This window comes from Salarias fasciatus, chromosome 12 (assembly GCF_902148845.1).
Source record: "Salarias fasciatus chromosome 12, fSalaFa1.1, whole genome shotgun sequence".
Classification (NCBI taxonomy): Eukaryota; Metazoa; Chordata; class Actinopteri; order Blenniiformes; family Blenniidae; genus Salarias; species Salarias fasciatus.
The window spans coordinates 14,655,171-14,674,048 of NC_043756.1; the positions used below are offsets into that span (position 1 = coordinate 14,655,171).

Genomic DNA, 18,878 nt, shown 5'->3' on the forward strand with positions numbered 1-18,878 from the left:
CAGACAGGAAATTGTTTCCGAACAAAGTTTCAGAGTCAATTAAGTCACAACTAAATGAATATCAGACAAACAGAGAGTGAAACAAGAGAAAGAAGTAATTATAATGAGTAGATAAATTAATTTATTTCACCTCAGTTTTAGCTTATTGAAAATGAATTTGTGTCAAAAAACTTTTGTTGAATTCTTTGTATATACTCACAGCATATATGTAGAAGTGAATGTGCTTAGAGAGCACCAAAAGAGCCGTTTCTGGGTTGTTTTGCATTTCAGCATTGTTGTAAAGAGCTCAAGGTCCAGTGAGAAGACAGATCGATATTAGCTGGGTGTATTTCAATCAGGCCGTTCGCATCTCAAATCTTCAATACATGAATTTATTCAGCTGAAGGCAAAATTGAACTTGTTTACATTCATCAGACATTTGTTTATCAGACCACATTGCCTTTGATAATCAGCCCAGGAGCAGAACTTTACCGCCGTAGTTTTGTCTTTGTGAAACAGCGCGAGCCACTCCATCCTGTCAATGACAGGCCAGCTTGTTTAAAATAGAATAGGCTTTATTAATCTCACAGTGGAGAAATTTACAGGTGCAAGAGGCTCGTAGAACACACAGTGGGTTGCAAAAAGGAATGAACGGTGCAAATAAAGAATAAGTAATAGTGCAAATCGTAGTCAGGATAATAATAGAAAACTAAAACCAGGAAGATCTAACTGCATGTACAACATAAATCTTAAATTGTTGTAGAGTTGTACAGTTTGACAGCGGTGAGGATGAAGGACCTGCTCTTTCCTGCACTGAGGGTTTCTCAGTCGGCCACAGAAGGAGCTGCTGAGCTCCTCTACGGTCCGGTGCAGTGGGTGAGAGCTGTTGTCCAGGTTCTGGTCTGCTGCTGTTTGTTGGATCAGGTTCACCAACATAAAGCTTTCAAAGTTTAATGCGATTCCTGAAATTATGTGACATGTAGTAAAAGTTGCATTACACTCATGTTCAGATGCAATTTCCCATCAGTCACAGTCTCTCGTCACTGTGTCTGTTGTATCGGTGTCCGACTGTAAATTTGGGTGTTTTTGTGTGTGTGTGTGTGTGTGTCTGTGTGTGTGTGTGTGTGTGTGTGTGTGTGTGTGTGTGTGTTTGCGCTGGCGCACGCCCTTAGGATCCCATTCTGATCAAAGCGTGTGATAATTGCCTTTGTGTCTGCTTGTCTCTGCACTATTAAAAGGCAGAGTGGTGCAGGTGCATGAGAAGGTGCAGGATTAGGGTGCTGCCTTGTGATTAGCCCCCTTTAGAGGTGGGCTGCCCTTTTCTGCCACCACAGGGAGCAATTGATGAACGGAGGTGGTGAGGCTTAATGTTGAAATAATTACATAGCTACCTCCGTGTTTGATGGTGTCCGCTCTCTAAATATGTGTGTCTTTGAGACTTGTTTTGGTCTTCTGTGTACGTTTGATCTGAGGATGTCTCGGTCCGTCACTCCAACGACACTAACAAAGAGGAATCGATAAATAATTTGAAGTTTGGATGCATAAGTGCTCAGATAACTTTAGACACATTTTAATTTGTTCTTAAAATTGTATATAGTAGTTTTGTTATTCTTGTTGTTTTGCAGTGAGACGACCTGAGTTGGATTCTGAGCTGGTAACTTCATACAGGGAGTTTTCATCTTCTCCCTGCACCTGCATATATGACTCTAAATTGATCAAAGTTCTCAATGATTCAGATCCTCACATTGTTATGTCTGTGATAGACTGTACAAAATGTACTCTGATTTTCATCTTATGTACAGTGAATGTGGATAAACAGCCACTGATGAGACTTAAAGTTGGATAGAGGGACATGAAATCTGATTTACTGAATGAGTATTTCACTACACACTGGTGTCATTCTAGACAGTGGAGTCAGAGAACTTGTTAACAAAAGAGACGCTCTTTATGTCTAATGTTTTGATGTGGAAAAACCGTGGAACCAAACTAGATTAATATTAACTGCAACTTCAACCTAAAGTATTTTGACTTTTGAACCTTCTCATAATTCAGACGTGTGCGTTTTAAAGGAGATTTATCTTGGATTATTTGTCAGACCTTCAGTGAAAATGTGAAAGCATCATTGTTAGTTTGTTTGAAATGCTTGCAATCATGCATTCCGTTTGTCACGTGCGATATGTGTGCGAATGAGGTTTTGTGTGTGTGTGTTTGTCTGCATCTGCCATCTCAAGGACTTTCAAGCTCTGTTCATTGTAAGAAGGCAGTGTGTGGGTGAGAAGACGGGGTGAAGAGTGGCCGTGAAGTTATCTGACAGATGTTGACCTGCCAGGAACAAACCACATGCGCACCTCCTCATTCTCTCTCAGTTCATTACAGCATATTGTTACAACAGTTACACGTCCACATTTTTCATATTATTCAACATGTTGAGCCTGTTAATTCTGTATTTTACAATATAATCAAGGAGCATTGAGGTTGATTTTGTAATCATTGCAAAGTTGTTCAAGCAGATGACCCTTAAGACCAAATTATAGCCTGAATTAATTAACGAATACAGGATGAATAAAATCAAATATTTCATTCGACTTCTCTTTTTCTTTTTTAACTTTCTGTCCATATTTCTCTCCCCTCTGTCGTCTCTCTGCAGAATGTGTGTGTCGGAGTGTCCCAGTGGCTTTTTCCGTGACGATAGGAAGCGCTGCAAGAAGTGCTCGTCTCTGTGCGAGACCTGTGTTGGCAGTCGCAGCGACCAGTGCACGACGTGCAGGGCGGGGTTTCACCTCAATGAGGGCTCCAACACGTGTGTCGCCAACTGTGCCGACGGCTTCTACCTCGATAACGGTGCGCTTCCCACATCTGCCGCTACGATGAACTCTGTGCCTTTTCTTCCACTGTTCTCTAACCCCAACAACTGTCTTAATTAAAATTGAGACCTGCTGATCCTGCAGACAAAAACACCAATCCTCACAATGGGAGATAAAGACTAGTGCAGGCCCACCCAGGGTCACTGATTGCTCTGATTGTCCTGGCAAGACAATTGTTACTTGAAAACATCGGTCGATCCCATTATTGAGTCTCGAAACTCCTAAAATCAGAGTGAACAACGAAGACTGGGAAAGTTTGGTAACAAGTGGAAAAAAACAAATTGGAGAAACATCTGTCCCCCACCTGCATCACAAATTAAGACTGCTTCAGTTCACCACATCCCTGACCAGCTCACTTGCTTATTTACCTTATTACTCAAAGAGGAATGAAAATTTTGCACATCATGAAATAAAATGTTACTGATACATTATTAGCCTTTCTCTCTCCTAGAGACTGATTTATAATGAACTAGAACGTTGCATGCACTGAGCATGTGTACTGGTTTGGCTCATGTTCACAGTGCATGCCGGTTGGGTTGGAAGCGAAGCAGGAATGAGAGGCTGAGACTATGTATGTTTTCATAATTATGACTGTATATTTGCGTAGCAGCCCAGATAGTATAAGTCCTGGCTGCTCGGCGTCTTTGGCAGCAGATCTGATGTGATCCCATCCAAATTCAATCATAACATTTCAACAGGCCAAGGTGTTGTGGGTACTTGTTACGTTTGAAATGCCAGCTAAATTACTATAATGCTCTTTTAAAACAAACAACGCACATTCTTTTTTTTAAGCTAGTTATGTAGTTCTTTATTTTATGAGTTTGACAGCAGAGCAAAGTGAATACCTTCTTTACACAGGAACTCAGCTGATCCCAGACATTTTTAATGGGATTCTGGTCTGGAGAAAGTGCAGGTTGTTCCATTTGAGGTACCCGAGTCTCCAGTAGTCATTCCCTAATGATGCCACCTCGATGAGCTGGAGCATTGTCGTCCATGAAGAGGAAACTAGGCCTGTGTTGTTCATGCAGGGGCGCAGTGACTTGATTAATGATGTTATTCGGGTCGTGTGGGCTCGTCCCTGCACCATTCACACAGTGTAGGGCAGGTTTGTAAACACACCTGTTCACACTGTAACACAACCACCAGCAAAACAGTTTCCAATAGTTTGATGTGACGCTCGGTGCCTCTTTCCTCCCATAAATGTACCTGACATTGAGAGGCATTCATCAACCGGTTCTGCAGGGTATTATTCATAACAAAGTGGTTGTCGTTGTGGGATGTGATCAACGGATGCCGACTGCTACGCCCCTTCCAGTCTGTCTGTATCCCTGTTACAACTCGCTCTAAGCTCAGAGGACACTTCCATCTGAGAACATCCTGTCTGAAGCCCTCAGTGGCGAAGTACAGACAATCAGTTTTGATCGTCTTGGTCTTATTATGTCAAAATGTGAACGGCTTGATGAAGAGGACAGTTTAAGGGTACCAATTTTAACGAAACGGGAAATTCATCAGTCCATTCATGGATAAAGCACCTGTTGTGAATTATGCCGTAAAGCTCCGTGTTATAGATCAGCAAGTTGTCATAAAAGTACTGAAACATGAACAGTTGGACATGTGCATTCATAAGTTAAGAGAAAGTGAAGTTAGGTGCACATGTGGTGGAGGGTTTAGTGCATTTAGGTTCAAACAAAAGGAAAATATCCTTAATGTCTTGTCAATACTTACAACAGCTTTCACTTTATAAGTAAAAGCTTATTACTCATCATTTATTTTAATTCACTTCATGAGCATTCAAGCTTGTTTTATTTCTTGTCTTGATTGTGACATATGTTGAGTGTGAACATTAACCTGACTGAGTTTCAAACTCAAATGTTCAGTATTTTTTTGTTTTTCAATTAGATTGAATCAAAAGAAAATCAACTTTATTTTTTACTTCCAACTCCAAAAGTGGAATAACATTCCCTTGGCAGCGAAACAGTGCATGTTCTTTTTATGGAAATCAGTCTGTGGCCTGTCCATATCCTGTATCCACCCTATCATAATTTTCAGATTCCTCCAAACCAGAAATCCTCCCCCTCTCAGCGCTGATCGCTATCACTGACCTCAAATGAAAACCACGAAGGTTGTGTCATGCATATGCAATGAATTTCTGAAATTTGGAAATCATGCTTTTTTATTTATTGCCGTAGTTGATTCTTTGGCTCCCCACAAATGATAAAACATGTCATTCACATATCTTTCTGGCAATCCTCGCCGCTGCTGAAGGCAGAAATGTCCATGTGTATCGCGTCAAAGCGTGTCATTGCTTTTCTTTTGCTTTTTGAAATATTCATCTACATTCCCGTCCTCACTCACCAACTCCACCATCCTCCTTTTCAGCTCCACAGAGCACCACCCACCCCTTTTTCCATATCACTCTTCTGACCCCCTCTTTCCCTCATTTGCCCCCTCTTCCACCCATCCTGTCCATTTTTCACACTAACTTATGTTTTACTCTTTGCTGCATTCCTGGTCATTGACCTTCTTCTCTGTTTCCCCTTTCTGTTCTTCTAGTCTTCTGGTTCCTGTTAGCCGATGTTTGACTGGCTCAGTCTGTGTCTTATAGATTCCAACATTTGCAGACGATGTCAGGAGAACTGCAAGAAGTGTACAGCCTCCAATGTCTGCACCGAATGTAAACCTGGGATGAGGTAAACTTTGACGCACCAGTTGTTTCAGTGTCGTCGTATATTGAATGGTTTTGGCCGTTTTCTATATACAGGTAGGACAGAAAGGATCAAATAAGATTGAGGTAAATATAATTTAACAACAAAGACCCTGTAACCTTATGTCCATGTCATCATTAATCCTGGATGTTAGCATATTTCTAGTAAAGCCCTTTAAAGTAGAGAGGTGTGTTACAGACAGTTCACAAAGCATCCCCATCAGTTTGAGGTAATACTATTATCAAATCCAGCTCTGCTGTTGGTGGAAAGAGACCCTCAAAGCGGCGGAAAACTCTGCTTCTCATTACAACGTCAGACGTTTTTCCTTCATGTGTGGCTGCTTAGTGCTACAGTCATATGTCTGAAATCATGGTAATGGTCTTCTTAATTGCTTCATAGTTCATCGCTTCAAGAGTTTTACTCGCTTTTTCAGTGTCTAGATCTGTAAAAGAAACCAGAACTGCTCTGTAAATTCTGTTTGTTGGAACATTTACTTTGTTGTCCAAATATCTGAAAAGTTCTGTTCATACACAACTCTTCCAAGTTCTAGTTCTACCATGGTTTAAAAAGAAAAAGAAGAAAGTGTCCCTGTGAGGCTTTTTACTCTGCCTCTACCAAATAAACAGCCTCACATGGTCTTGAATTCTTTTTACGTGAGTGGGACTTCATTGTGAGGAGGACTGGGTAATATGGTTCAAATTTTTGGCCTTTATTTATTTTTTATTCAAAATATCAATATATGATACAAACTATCGTTTTTTTTGGTCAAAGTTTCACCACAGATTTAGTTTTGGGCCCAGGATATTGTTTTACGCTGTGGTTTCGCTTCACAGCGTGAAGCAGTGAAACACAGGTTTTCCAACTGTTTTGCTCTCAAATCCCAGTTTGGGTAAACTCAGATTCACCTAGCGACCCCAGCCCATTAAAACCCACATACACTCGTTTTATGTGGAGAGCCACAAGAAGCAGATCTGTTTTGCGTTGTAATCTTCACTGTAAAGAACCTCTGATCTGAACCACGCAGACATGTTCCAGTTCATTGTTTGGCCACTTCCACGGCAGCGGCCTCCTCAAACCATCCCGGCTACACTTGACCCGGCAGTATGGGGCGTTTTGAAGTGCTGGATTCCCGACGGGTCCTGAAGGAAACACTTGTGAAGTGTTTAAATCACATTGCGGTCTTGAACACAACTTTCAAATATTCAGAGTAGCCGGAGGTGGGGGACACTCGTAGGGCATAATTTCCCCTGAACAGCGGTGTGATCACACACACACACCTACACACACGGTCTCTCTTCTGCCGCTGAGCTCCCTGTTAATGCTCAGTTCGGAACCGGAGAGGCAGACCAGACGACAACGTTTCTGGGAAACTTCTGCTAACTCAGACCAGCTGTTTTTCAGCTCAGCGCAGCACAGCGTGCTCACCAACCTGTCCTCACTGTGGCCGCTTCCTCACTGTGAACTCCAGCTCGACATCTTGCACTCCCTAAATTATCGGTATTGTGTGTCGGTCAAAACGACGACGACATGTGGCTGTGCTGCAAACACGGAAACACTCCCGTGCGCTCATAATCCGACCTCAACAGTACAGCCAGACCGTAGCGCTGCTGCTTTACATTGTTAGTCACACTCACTCATACTCGCACACCGCTGCTTCAACTCTCTTCCCCTCCATTAGAAGCAATTTGAACGTCAATGTTTTGCTCAAGCATACTTTGACATATGAAAAAGGAAAATAAGATAAGAGTAAGACACAGTTAAAAAAAAACGCTGCTCTGAAGAAAAAAAAGTTGAAATGTGTTTTGTGTCCCGCTTTACTTTTCAGTCTCCAAGGAAACAAGTGCCAGATGACCTGCGAAGCAGGGACGTATTACAACGGCCACAGGAGGGCCTGTGAGCCCTGCTCTCGAGCCTGTGCCACATGTGCAGGTAGGAGCGTTGGATAAAGAACCAGCGGCCCGCAACTGACTGCCATAGTGGACATTTAGAGATCACTTTTTACTCATCTGGTCATTGCTCGAGCCGTTCGCAGAATTCCTGAAGTGTGTGTTGATGTGTTTTTCAGGCACAGGCATAGAGGCGTGCACGAGGTGTGCAGACGGTTACTTACTGGAGGAATGGCGGTGTGTGTCGACATGCAGCACTGGATACTACCTGTCAGAGCAGATCGCCGACAATGGGCAGGTGCAGAGGTCCTGTAAGAAGTGAGTCAGCCTGTCTGCCAACACGTCTGCACCACAGTGAAAAACAGGAAAACAGCTTTCCAACCGACACACAAACAGCCTTGCTCGAGTCGGTTTTCCTCTCATTTCTCTGAAGTGAATTTAGGCAGAAAACCTCTCTGTGAGTGGAAGTTAACGGTTAAAAATTCAAGCCCGCTCACTTCATTTTCCACACTTTTATGAGTTACCAGTAACGAACCGATCAGATATCCTGTTCCCGTCTTCTAGCGGAGTGCAGTTCTCCCACAGATCCTCCTCTGTCCTTCTCCATTATTGTTAACCTGGATGAGGGGGAAAGTGACGGAAGGAACATGTAAACACACTCTTATTCCTGCGCTCGATGACAGTTTGATGACTAGTCTGTCTCCGCTCACACCCACAGTCGAACTCCTCCACAGACGCAGACATCGCGTCTGCTTTTCTTATCGTTTCTCGTGATGCGTTTGACTTCCTGGTATTTTTCTCTCCCACCTTGAATTATTTATCGCTCACTTGACCCTTTACCGTACTTGATTCCTTCATCCTCTCTCAGCTCCCTCTTCAGCTCAGAACCTCATAGCGAATAATTTCCCATAAATATTTAGCTTCACTGTCACTCTATCTGGATTTGGATTGTGACGACGGTTTTTGTGTGAAAATGCTTTTTTTAATTAGGAATCACTATCCCAAATCAGAAAAGAAAAGAAAGATATTACTTCTTGCTAGAAGACAGCCATCATGTGTAGTGCTGAAACGCTGCCCAGGCTGGTGTGTAACTGGTCTCGCCACCTTCGTCAGGTGCGACAGTAGCTGCTACGAGTGCTTGGGGCCCGGAGAGAGGAACTGCAGCAGCTGCGTCAGTGGTTACAATCTGGAGGCCGGAGCCTGCGTGGTCAGCACCATCTGCAAAGATGGTGAGTTGTCAGCTTTCTTCTTTCTCTTAAACGCTCTTCATACATTTGTATTTTGTTGTTGTTGTTGTAGCATGTGGAGCAGTAATGCATGCCAATAACATCTGCTATAAAACGCTGTATGTATTGAATTGGAGAGCGCCAACATGCTTTAAACGGGAGGAAAAAGAAAAGTGCTCTTAACTATGTAAGCCAATCAAAGCCCACAGGAGTCCACATTTCCATAACATCTTTCTCTCAAACTCTTTGACGATTTCACATCTCGAGCTAAAAGCATTCTCTTATATATCCCACGGGGTGAAAACACAAATCCAAAGGTGGCTTTATTAAGGAAAGCAAAGAATTCACTGGTGGCCTTTTTCTGAAACGATATTTTGAGCTTTGTACTAACACCTTGTTGTAGCTTCAAAGCAGGAAGGCAGCCTGTCCTTGCTTTTGGCTTTTCCCGCTTTTTTTATCTCAGTCTTATTCATGTTCGACACATTACTAATATAAAATCTCTGCGGAATTTTACGCTCACACAGTCTTGTCTTGTTTCATCTTTAACTCACTCCTCTCCCAAGTTTAGCTTCTCTATCGAACTGAAACTGAAACGGTTCCTAAAAGAATTTACTTTTTCTTACACTCTGCCTCTCTGATGATTTGTGGATTCATTTGTTCTCCAGTTCTTCTTTTTGTCTGCTTTGATCTCTGATTTATGCTCTTTTACCCCCCCAAAATTGTGCATGTTTGGGTTTTGAGCCTGAATGCTTCACTAATCGGCTGATTTTAAGGCTTTGAATGAAGGCTGCTGCTCTCGCCGTGACCTTCTAGTTAAATTTAATCCATGGCCACAAACTCTCCCAGTTTGTGATGAGATGAAGGCGAGAAATAGCTTTACTGTGTGACCTTTCTGTTGATAACGATAACTTACAATTCACTCAGTCTGCTTTCTACCCTCCCTACTAACACTGCCGTGTTTGGTGATTGGCACAAAGTGAATTCTTTTGTCGAGGGAGAGCAGACTGACGGTCCACTTCAACTTTTCTGTGATGCAAAATGATGCCAAGTTGTATATTTTCGAAAACCTTCTAATTTCTAATTGTGTGACGTTTGTTTTTTTTTTCTCTCTCTCTCTGTTTTTTTTTTTTTCTCCCAAATCTGTTTTCTCATCTTTCTCCTGACCTGGATCATATCCCTCCACTGGACTACAATCACTTTCCACTTCGATGAACATCACCTGTGATTGGATCAAAAAAAAAAAAAAAAACCCTCCTCCTGTCACCTGAACCAATCACACGGCTCTACCCTGTCATCGTGTATGTATGTGTGTGTGCGTGTGTGTGTGTTCCCCCTCCCACCTGCCCCTGTATCTCTTCTTCCTGGTCTGTGGAAAGCAAATGAAGAATCTTGGGCGGAGGGCAGTTTCTGCGTGCTCGTTAAAAAGAACAATCTTTGCCAGAGGAAAGTGCTGCAGCAGCTGTGCTGCAGAACGTGCTCGCAAAAGGGGTGACCAGACGTAGTCGCCGGGCGTCAAAAGGGAGTGTAGGGGGGGGGATGCGGGGGGCACAGGGGCCACCCTCCTTCTCAAACCCCCCCCTACCCACTCATTCACAGTCACATAATTTATAAGAGAATCTGTGCCTCTTAAAGGGACTGCATCGGAGGTGCGATGACAGGACTACAACAAACCTACCTTCTCTCTGTACTGGGACACACACACGTGGTCAGGGTGTAAAATGACTGGGACTTACTTCAAGAACAAATGAGCAAAAGAAAACAAAAGTGAAAACAAATAAAAGAATAAATGTGTCGGTATTTTGTGACCAAAGCATTGATGCCAAAATAATTGAACCTTCTATTTTTTTTTTTTTTTTTTTTTTTGCCAGTGTAGAAAGCATAGCTGAAACCCGGAGCCTCTCAGCCTGTGAATCTCTCAATACGTCTGTGTGCATTTTTATTTTGGCTCCTCTTCCTCCTCTCTTTCCAGCGTTAACGATAAGCATATGGAAAGGGAACATACAGTAGGAAAGGCCGTGGTTTTCTGCCTGTAAATACACGTCAGAGGAGTAAAAAAAAAAAAAGAAAGAAAGAAAAAGAAAAAGGCTCACACAGTAATGTGAACATAATGTATGTCTGGGCTGACTTTGGCTGTGCAGTGCAGTGGGGAAGACAAATTCACACAGAAACACAACATACATTCAGATATCACACACACACACACACACACACACACACACTCACACACACGCACACTTGTGAACCATGAAAGCAGACGTATAAATCTGCCACCACTTGAATTTACAGATGCTACAGTGTCACCTCAAGCCAAGACTGATGCACGTTACTGACCAAAATCACCTCATTCCATTTATTTAAAACATAAACTTGCCCTCTGCATAGTGTGTGTGTGTGTGTGTTTGTCTTTATTGGTGTGTTTCAAAGAATGCCATTAATTCTTGATGTAAGCCCAGACAGCATTGATTCATTCAAGAGGTACTACAAGACGAGTCAATAGTCGCTCCTTCCAGAGCTTTCTGCGGGGAAGGAAACGCGGCGGTGGCTCATATAATGTACATGTGGTACTAGGGATGTACCGATGCCAGTTTTTCACTCATGATGAAGATTCTTGATGTTAAACCTTTGCCCCAAACTGAGTATTGATTCCATCCATTACTGTGACGAAACAGTTTAAAGCTCCTTCATTATTTTCTTGTCACTGGAGATAAAGTAATTGAGATATGATGCATATTTGTTACAGGGATCGCAGTTCTTTTTTTATGTTTTGTTTTTTTTTGTTTTGTTTTTTTTTTAATCCACATGCCATATATAACCCCACTGAAGGGAATTTTGTCCAATGATGGGTATTTTATCTGTATCGGTGCATCCCTACATGTTACTGTCTTCAAATAAAATAGAGTTTTAGAAATTTCTGCTCTCCGTCATTCCATTGTGAGGGCAGTGCATATTGGCCGAAGTACCGCTTCACACTTTGAACACAGAAGGTCAACGATTGGCACAGCAAATACTCTGCCGGTACCGCGCTTCGTCAGCAGGTAAAGGTCTCCGACAGACAACGGCGGCACTGCAGTGTAAATTACAGCTGTGAAGATTTTATTGTTGTTTTGTTCCAGAAATGGACGTTCGTGCAAAATGCAGATTGAGAAAGACATGTTAGGTTTAGAAACTGTCGCCATCCTGCAAAAGACTAGAATGCAAACGGCAAGGCAATCAGTTTTGTTTTTGTTTACAGAGTAGTTTTTAAAAACCAAACACAAACCGACATCGTCGCTGCCAAACTAGAAGATGTGTCGGAAACGGAAATCGTACTGAGCTTCCTGGTTCCTTGTCCTGTTTGTCTCTGAATTTTACCTGATGGAACGTAAAGGGTTTTTTTTTTTTTTTTTTTTTTTTTTTTCTTTTTGAAAAAGCTGCTGGTTTCTCATGAAGGCCAGCAAAAACAAATTTAAAATAGTAATGTTTAAGTTTCTTATTTTTTGTGGGTTTTCACACCTGCAGCTCGAGCATTTACAGTGTTAGATAAACTGTTGTACTGTTGACTGGTTTATGGTTTTGATGATTTGTAATAAAAAAAAAAAATTGATGAATACCATCTTGGTTAACATAAATTTAATCTTGGTCATTGTTTAAGATGACCATTGTGTGTGTATGTGATGGTAAACATGCACAGACATGTTCCACACCCATCCACCCCTCCTATAAAAGCTGTTTCTATTGTGTACCTGTGACATATCTGTGACAATGCATTATTAATGTTACTCAAAGTCCTAGTTTTGGAAATCTTTTTTTCTTTTTTTTTTTTTTTTTTTTTTACTTAAGTGTTCTTATTAAAATGTTTAATCTGTTGTTGTTTTTCTTTCGTTTTCTGTTTCCGTTGGCTATGTCAGTTTTTGTTTTTCATTTATTGATCTCTGGCAAAAAGTTACAATTCCTGTGCTGATTTCAGATTCATGACATACAACAATATTGTGGTTCCAATCATTGATTTCAAACATTTGTGGACACATCCGTCACACTGAATAAAGTAACTCAAATCTGAAAAAAAAAAAAAAAAAAAACCTATGCACACTCAGTGAGAATCAGGTGCAGGAGAAAAGCAAGTCAGGTCACATGTTTCACTGTTCTGTGTCTTCTGACTAAACTGTTTGGTATTCATGGGAGGAATATACGTTACAATCAGTGTTTTTCAGTTTTTTTTTTTTTTTTTTTGATGTGGGATCCATTATTAATGACACCAAGGGGAAATTTTCATTAAAGCCACATATAACATTGGGTAACAAATGTCTGGAAAAATCCAATGCTCAGCCGTGCCTGTGTAGTTTAGTGTCCTTGGGAAAGACACTGAACAAACTCTTCATTTCTTTTCACCGTGTATGTGTGAACGATTGTGTGCATGACTGGGTTCATTTGACTTTATTTCACTAAGAGTGGGGAACTCTAAAATGTGATATACGTACTGTAGTTACAATGATATTTAATATGATCTGTGTCCCCGGGCGTCACACTGGCAGACCACTGCTCCTAGAATTAGGATGTGGTAAATGTGGAGAAGTAGTTTTCCCCAAGAGGAATCAATAAAGTGTGCAAAATCCAAATCAAAAGAAGTAAAGACCATGTACCTCAGGGATGTAAAGCTTCAGCCACTAACTGTTATTATAGGCTATTGTAGAGCGCCGTCATTTCGGTAAGTAGTAATAAAGCATCGGATGGCTTCCAGTGAAACATCGCAGTGTGTGCGCAGAGCTGGAGACCATGTGGAGCTGACCTCTGTGCCCTATAGTAGTGGTTTGTGGCCATGTGGTAGATCCATCATATCATTTTTAACATTAGAAAGTATGCACCAACAGAAACTCGAGGAGCCACAGCGGGGATGCAGGACTTTGATGGTGACGACCATAAACATTCCCATCCTTACTACTGGAGGGTGTGAACAAGGATCCTGTCAGGATTTATTATCAACAGGGTGCCTAGTTTAATGAAAATTATTCTTTTTATATCTCCAGTTTTAATCAATTTGCATGTATTTGTCTTACTTTGAAATAAAATCTAATACAGTATTTTGAGTTGATACCAGGACTGCAAAGTGTGTGTATGGGGTCATCACATTAGTCAATATATTTCGCATAAATGGGTGGAAAATAAATCCCTGAAAGGTTTCTGTCGTCATGCCTTGACCTTTCTCAAGTCATTTCTCTTATTTTTAGCATCCACTGGAACTCAAATGACTGGGAGCCATGAGAGATCTCAGCGTAAATTACAGGCAGCCAGTAGTGTTGATCACCAGTTATCAGTGTGTGTTGTGCGTCTTCAGGATCTTCCCACGCTGAGATACACTGAGGGCGGATAACAATAATCCCGCTGCCCTTGAACAGGGCAGGAGTTTTGGGAACGTTTAGAACAGGTGAAATACCGTGGGGAGATAGGTTTTCCCACAGGGATCAATAAAAGGTCATTTGAATCGGGTCAAGATCACATGGCACGCCGATGAGATGATAATCACAAATAGGAAATTTGCTCAGTACTCTTTTGGCCTCTAACTTTTAGAATATGTTATTTTTTTCCCCCCCTTTGTTCTTGGACCAAGCAGGTAAGAGAAGCACCGAGGCGCCGGGGCATTGGGATTCAGGGCCAGGTGTGGCGGATGTCAGCGCGATACCTGCCAACAGAGCTCGCTCTCTCTCCTGTCAGTGTCCTTACAAGGTCAGCCAAGTCCATAACAGAGGAAAAGTTTCACTCCCCTGAGTGACAAGCTCTCTTTCTTCCGCGCTCCATTCTTCTCCCGTCTGGCAGCGGGAGTCCAAAGTGTCGGCTTTTTTTTTTTTTTTTTTTTTTGCTGAGAGGAGCTGCGCGGGTCTCCGTCCCTTGAGAACTTGGCTCTCTGTTTGTTTGCGAGCGAGGGGATGGGGGGTGGGGGTGGGGGAGACAAACAGAGAGAAAGGGAGACAATTTGTGTGCGTGTGTGTGTGCGAGGAAGAGTGATGGCGTTTATTCGGGGGCTGTTTGAATGGCTTCAGCAGGGCTCGACTGAATGAGAAGCCACCGCCTGTTGTGTTTGTACACAAAGAAGCTCTTTTGTTTTGAAAGGAACAATTGAGCTTTTCACAGAAAGCCAGAGAGCAATAGACAACCTCACCGCTGCCTTGAAGGATGCTCTCACACACACATAAACACACAGCTCCATCCGTAGGCCTGAACCAGTGTCTGTCACCTTTGTCTTATCCAGAAGTGGGGAAGGAGACAATGTTTATGCTCCTTTTGTGACGGCTCTTTCAATACACCCGTGTGTAAAGCTCAGGGTTGATGGGTTTTTTTTCTTGATTTTCTTATAGCAATAGATATAAAGGCTTACATATATCCAATGTGAAGACGACGACTGCAGACGACAGCACTTCTTCTGTAAAAATGAAAAAGTGAATCGGTAAACATGATTTACTAATAATAAATAGGTAGTAAATATGATTTTTGAAGAACGACGAAAAGAAACCCACCTTTTCAAATACAATTATGTCTTGATCAGTGGTAATGACGCTTCAATTATTTTTCCAGGTGTTGTGTTTTCCGGTGGCCTGAACCAAAGTTTTCCAGTTGGGACTCTGTCCTTGTAAAACCTTTGCACATTTCTGCATTTTGAGCTTTGGAGGATTTGGCCTGGAGACAGTAGAGAGGATGTTTCCTTATGATGTGGAGGATTATTCCGTGCCTCTAATTAGCCAGCACATTTCTCCTCCAAATAGTCCGGCCAGAGCCCGGCCGGCGCTGCCATTGGCTGGTGGTCACTGCTGCTGGTCATTAAAAGTAATTGCCTAAAGGATGTTTCTCTCTTTTGTCTGAAGCTCAAATCTTGGCAGTTTTTGAAAAATGGTTAAAGCTATTTTTAACTTGTCCTTTTGAAAAAATCAGGCGGAAGGAGGCTCTGTGAGGCCGGTTGAACCAAAAGCAGTGTGACTAATTAAAGTCTCATGGGATTTGTTATTATCAAATTACTGTAATTACAGCTATTACTGAACTTGGCACTTGATATTAAAGGACCGGGCACAACAATGATAGTTTGTATTTTAAAATGTCTTTAGTTACGTTCAAAATGTTTTTAAGTCCACATGAGGCCAAGCAAACCAACAATTCTCAAAAGTGGTAATTGTTTACAGGGGAAGCACTTTTGGTAAGTATGCCCAGGAGGGTCATTTCACACTTTACACTTTCAAGTATGTCACTGAATCTGGAAAATGCATTTACATCTGGTACGAAAACAAGGCAAAAAACAATGATGAATAGATAAAAATACGGTTGTTTTTTTGAAGTGGATGTGATTGACCAAGGACAATGAGCTCTGCATTCAACGAAATCTAAACAAGTTGCTTCTAATTGGTCCACAAACAGGAAAAGAAATGGAAATAGGTGCATAGACAGCAAACCTGGAAAAACGGCAAAACCTGAAGCAAACAGAGTATCATCAAACACATGAAGTGTGTAGTAAATCCTCCAGAGGGGAGAGGTGCTTGTGGATGTGAGGTAACGTTGTTCCCTTTGGCGCTTGGTCTGCAGGAGAGTACTGGAGTGAACATGGGAAGTGCCACCTGTGTGACGCTACATGTCAGCAGTGCACCGGCCCGGAGCAAGAGGACTGCACCAGCTGCCCTGCTACACGGTGAACTCCACAGAAACATCCAGAATGCTTAATATATTTAAACAAGACTCAACACAAACTTTCCTTATATATGACATGGGAAAAATCACAATGTGTCAAGCTGTTAAGTGAGAAACACTCAAACATCCATCAAGGAGAAGTGATCATTTAGCTTTGGATCTCAGTGCATGAAAGAAATGTTTCTGAAATTATATATTTGCTGTCTTAACATCCAACCAGCACACACACTGTTGTGCTGATGTTCATACAAAGCAGAGCCTGCATTTATGTGACTCCTTTCACCTCTGAGCCGCCCCGAGATTTACCAAATGACATAAGTCCAATCTATCTTACGAGGCGAGATGAAAAGAGAATTGACAATTTGCACTGAAGTAAAACATACCATTTTACATTCACATTTTTTTTCAGTTGACCATGAAAGTATGGAGGCCCTCCTGCTCTATGGAGGGCCTCCTGTATCAGTGCAATACCTTTTCTGACTTTAACATCACTCAGGATTCTGAGAGACAAGCGACTGACTGAATGTGCACCACCCAGACATCACTACCTGCATTTAGGATTGCATTATTTCAGGTACAGCAGTGTGGATGACTGCATATCTGAGGTAGTGTCAATTAAAACTGGGATCCTCCAAAGAGTTGTACTGTGACCATTCTTTTTTATCCTCCAATTCTGATTGCTGTCACCTCAGAACTATTTCTGACGGCAATGTTATAGTCTGTTCAGACTGGTGAGGCCAAAGGGCTCAACAAGCTTGTAAGGAAAGCCTACCCGGTCTGAAGACAGTGGCTAAAAGGAGTCTGTCAATATCAGGCAGTTTATTTAATTTACCAGTATAAAATGTCAATAAAAGAATGTACAAGAGTAAATAAAAAAACAAACAAGAGCATAAAGCTATAGAGTAGAGTCAACTCTACTGAAACATGTAGATCTAAAGGTTTGCAACTTTGCATAATAATGAATAATTGTTGGTTTTCTCTGCATTGGTGGATAACATACTTGTGAGAGTGTGAGTAAAATATATGACATGAACAATTATAATTTTGCTTCCACTCCAGCTGAACATCTTTCACTATAAATGTATGTAACACGTACAGTAGCTGCAGCTGATTTGTTAACGTGATGAAACCCTACCTGCAGATTCTTTGATGGGGGACGCTGTGACATCCGCTGCCGGGCCGGGCGCTACGCCATGGGGAGGCAGTGTCACCCCTGTCATCCCACCTGCCACGAATGCACCGACGAGGGACGCGATAAATGCACCAGCTGTGACAGAGGTACCTGTCTCTGATTTCAGAACCCAACATCTCTCCCAAAAAGAAAGGAATGAATTATAACCACATTAGGATTTGTCTCATAGTTTAAATCAGACTTGCACAGACCGGAAAATGCAGGATCAGTTTGTGCAGAGAGACACTTCCAGCGACTACAGGTAGCTTTCCGCAGGTTCACTTAAATAGTAATCCGTCTCACTGTGACTAGAATGAAGGTGAAATCGGTCTTTAGCTGAACATCACATGGATCAAGCAAAGGCTCATTTATGCCAGACTCCACTAATCAATCCTCTAAAAAGTAAATGAATCTAATTAAAGCAGTAGTTCAGTCAGGGCCTGCTGATAGATGTGTTAAAAGGAGGAAATCAGTCATTTGCGGCTGTCTCCTTGCGTTAGAGTCACTCCCTGTGACTCAGGCTTCTGGCTCCATCTAAGAACAAACTACATCTCTGTGTGGTGACTGCTGTTTGATTAAAAACAACACTGCATGGCAAGTTATGTGAATTTATGATCCTGCACAGACAAACTATCTCCCAAAGGTTTTTTTTTTTTTTATATATATAAGATTGGTGAGTCTTTACATAAACACAGCTAAAGAAATGTAAACGGTGTAGTAACTGTGTTTATCAAGGTTACGGGCGGCGTAGAATGAATGTGTTTACACTGGAGAGATTCTGCTTCTCACAGAGATACCACACAGTCACAGCAAGATTAACACCAGATTCTCCCTTCACACGGTTACACTCCGGCACCTTCATGTGCGCACACACTCTCAATTAGGCCGCGCGTTTGACAGACTGTCTTCGCAAATGTGGTTTGGTTTAATTGCAGGTCTGTCTGAGGCTCAATGAGACATAACAATAACAGCGTGAATGGATCCTCCATCCGTCTCACCCCATGTCATTTATCTGTAAAAACAAGCCCTCTTATCTCTATCTATCCCATGTACACACACACACACACACACACACACACACACACTGCTACTCTTTACAGGTTTTTAAACCTTTGATAGTAATGTTTTGAATCTCTGCTGCCACTGTGGGAGAGAAAAATCAAGGGGCTTTGCGAAGGTGCGCAGTAAGAGGAAGGGGAAAGGACGAGACAACAGAAGAAAGGAATGATAAATCAAAGATATGAATGTGTCTGTTTCAAAGCATCAGCGTCAGTACACACACGTGAGCCCAGGCGGGATTGCCGTCACTCACACGTACAGGCATGCAGAACTTGCACAAAAGTCAAACCAGGTTGAACATTTTCAGTGTAATCAACTTAATAATATAGATACACTTTAAAATC

At 42.0% G+C, this 18,878-nt stretch overlaps 1 protein-coding gene across 4 annotated transcripts in view; it reads left to right on the forward strand.

The window, feature by feature from the left end:
• pcsk5b (proprotein convertase subtilisin/kexin type 5b) overlaps window positions 1-18,878 on the forward strand; it is a 77,816-nt gene that overhangs the window by 45,103 nt on the left and 13,835 nt on the right. For 2 of the 4 annotated variants that reach the window (XM_030104625.1, XM_030104624.1), the window contains 7 exons: window positions 2,627-2,820; window positions 5,449-5,533; window positions 7,374-7,477; window positions 7,614-7,752; window positions 8,548-8,663; window positions 16,203-16,305; window positions 17,446-17,582. In XM_030104625.1, the coding sequence (XP_029960485.1) occupies window positions 2,627-2,820; window positions 5,449-5,533; window positions 7,374-7,477; window positions 7,614-7,752; window positions 8,548-8,663; window positions 16,203-16,305; window positions 17,446-17,582 (878 nt within the window). Of the gene's footprint in view, window positions 1-2,626; window positions 2,821-5,448; window positions 5,534-7,373; window positions 7,478-7,613; window positions 7,753-8,547; window positions 8,664-10,036; window positions 12,232-16,202; window positions 16,306-17,445; window positions 17,583-18,878 lie in introns of those variants that run through there. The other 2 variants (XM_030104626.1, XM_030104627.1) reach the window with 2 other exon arrangements.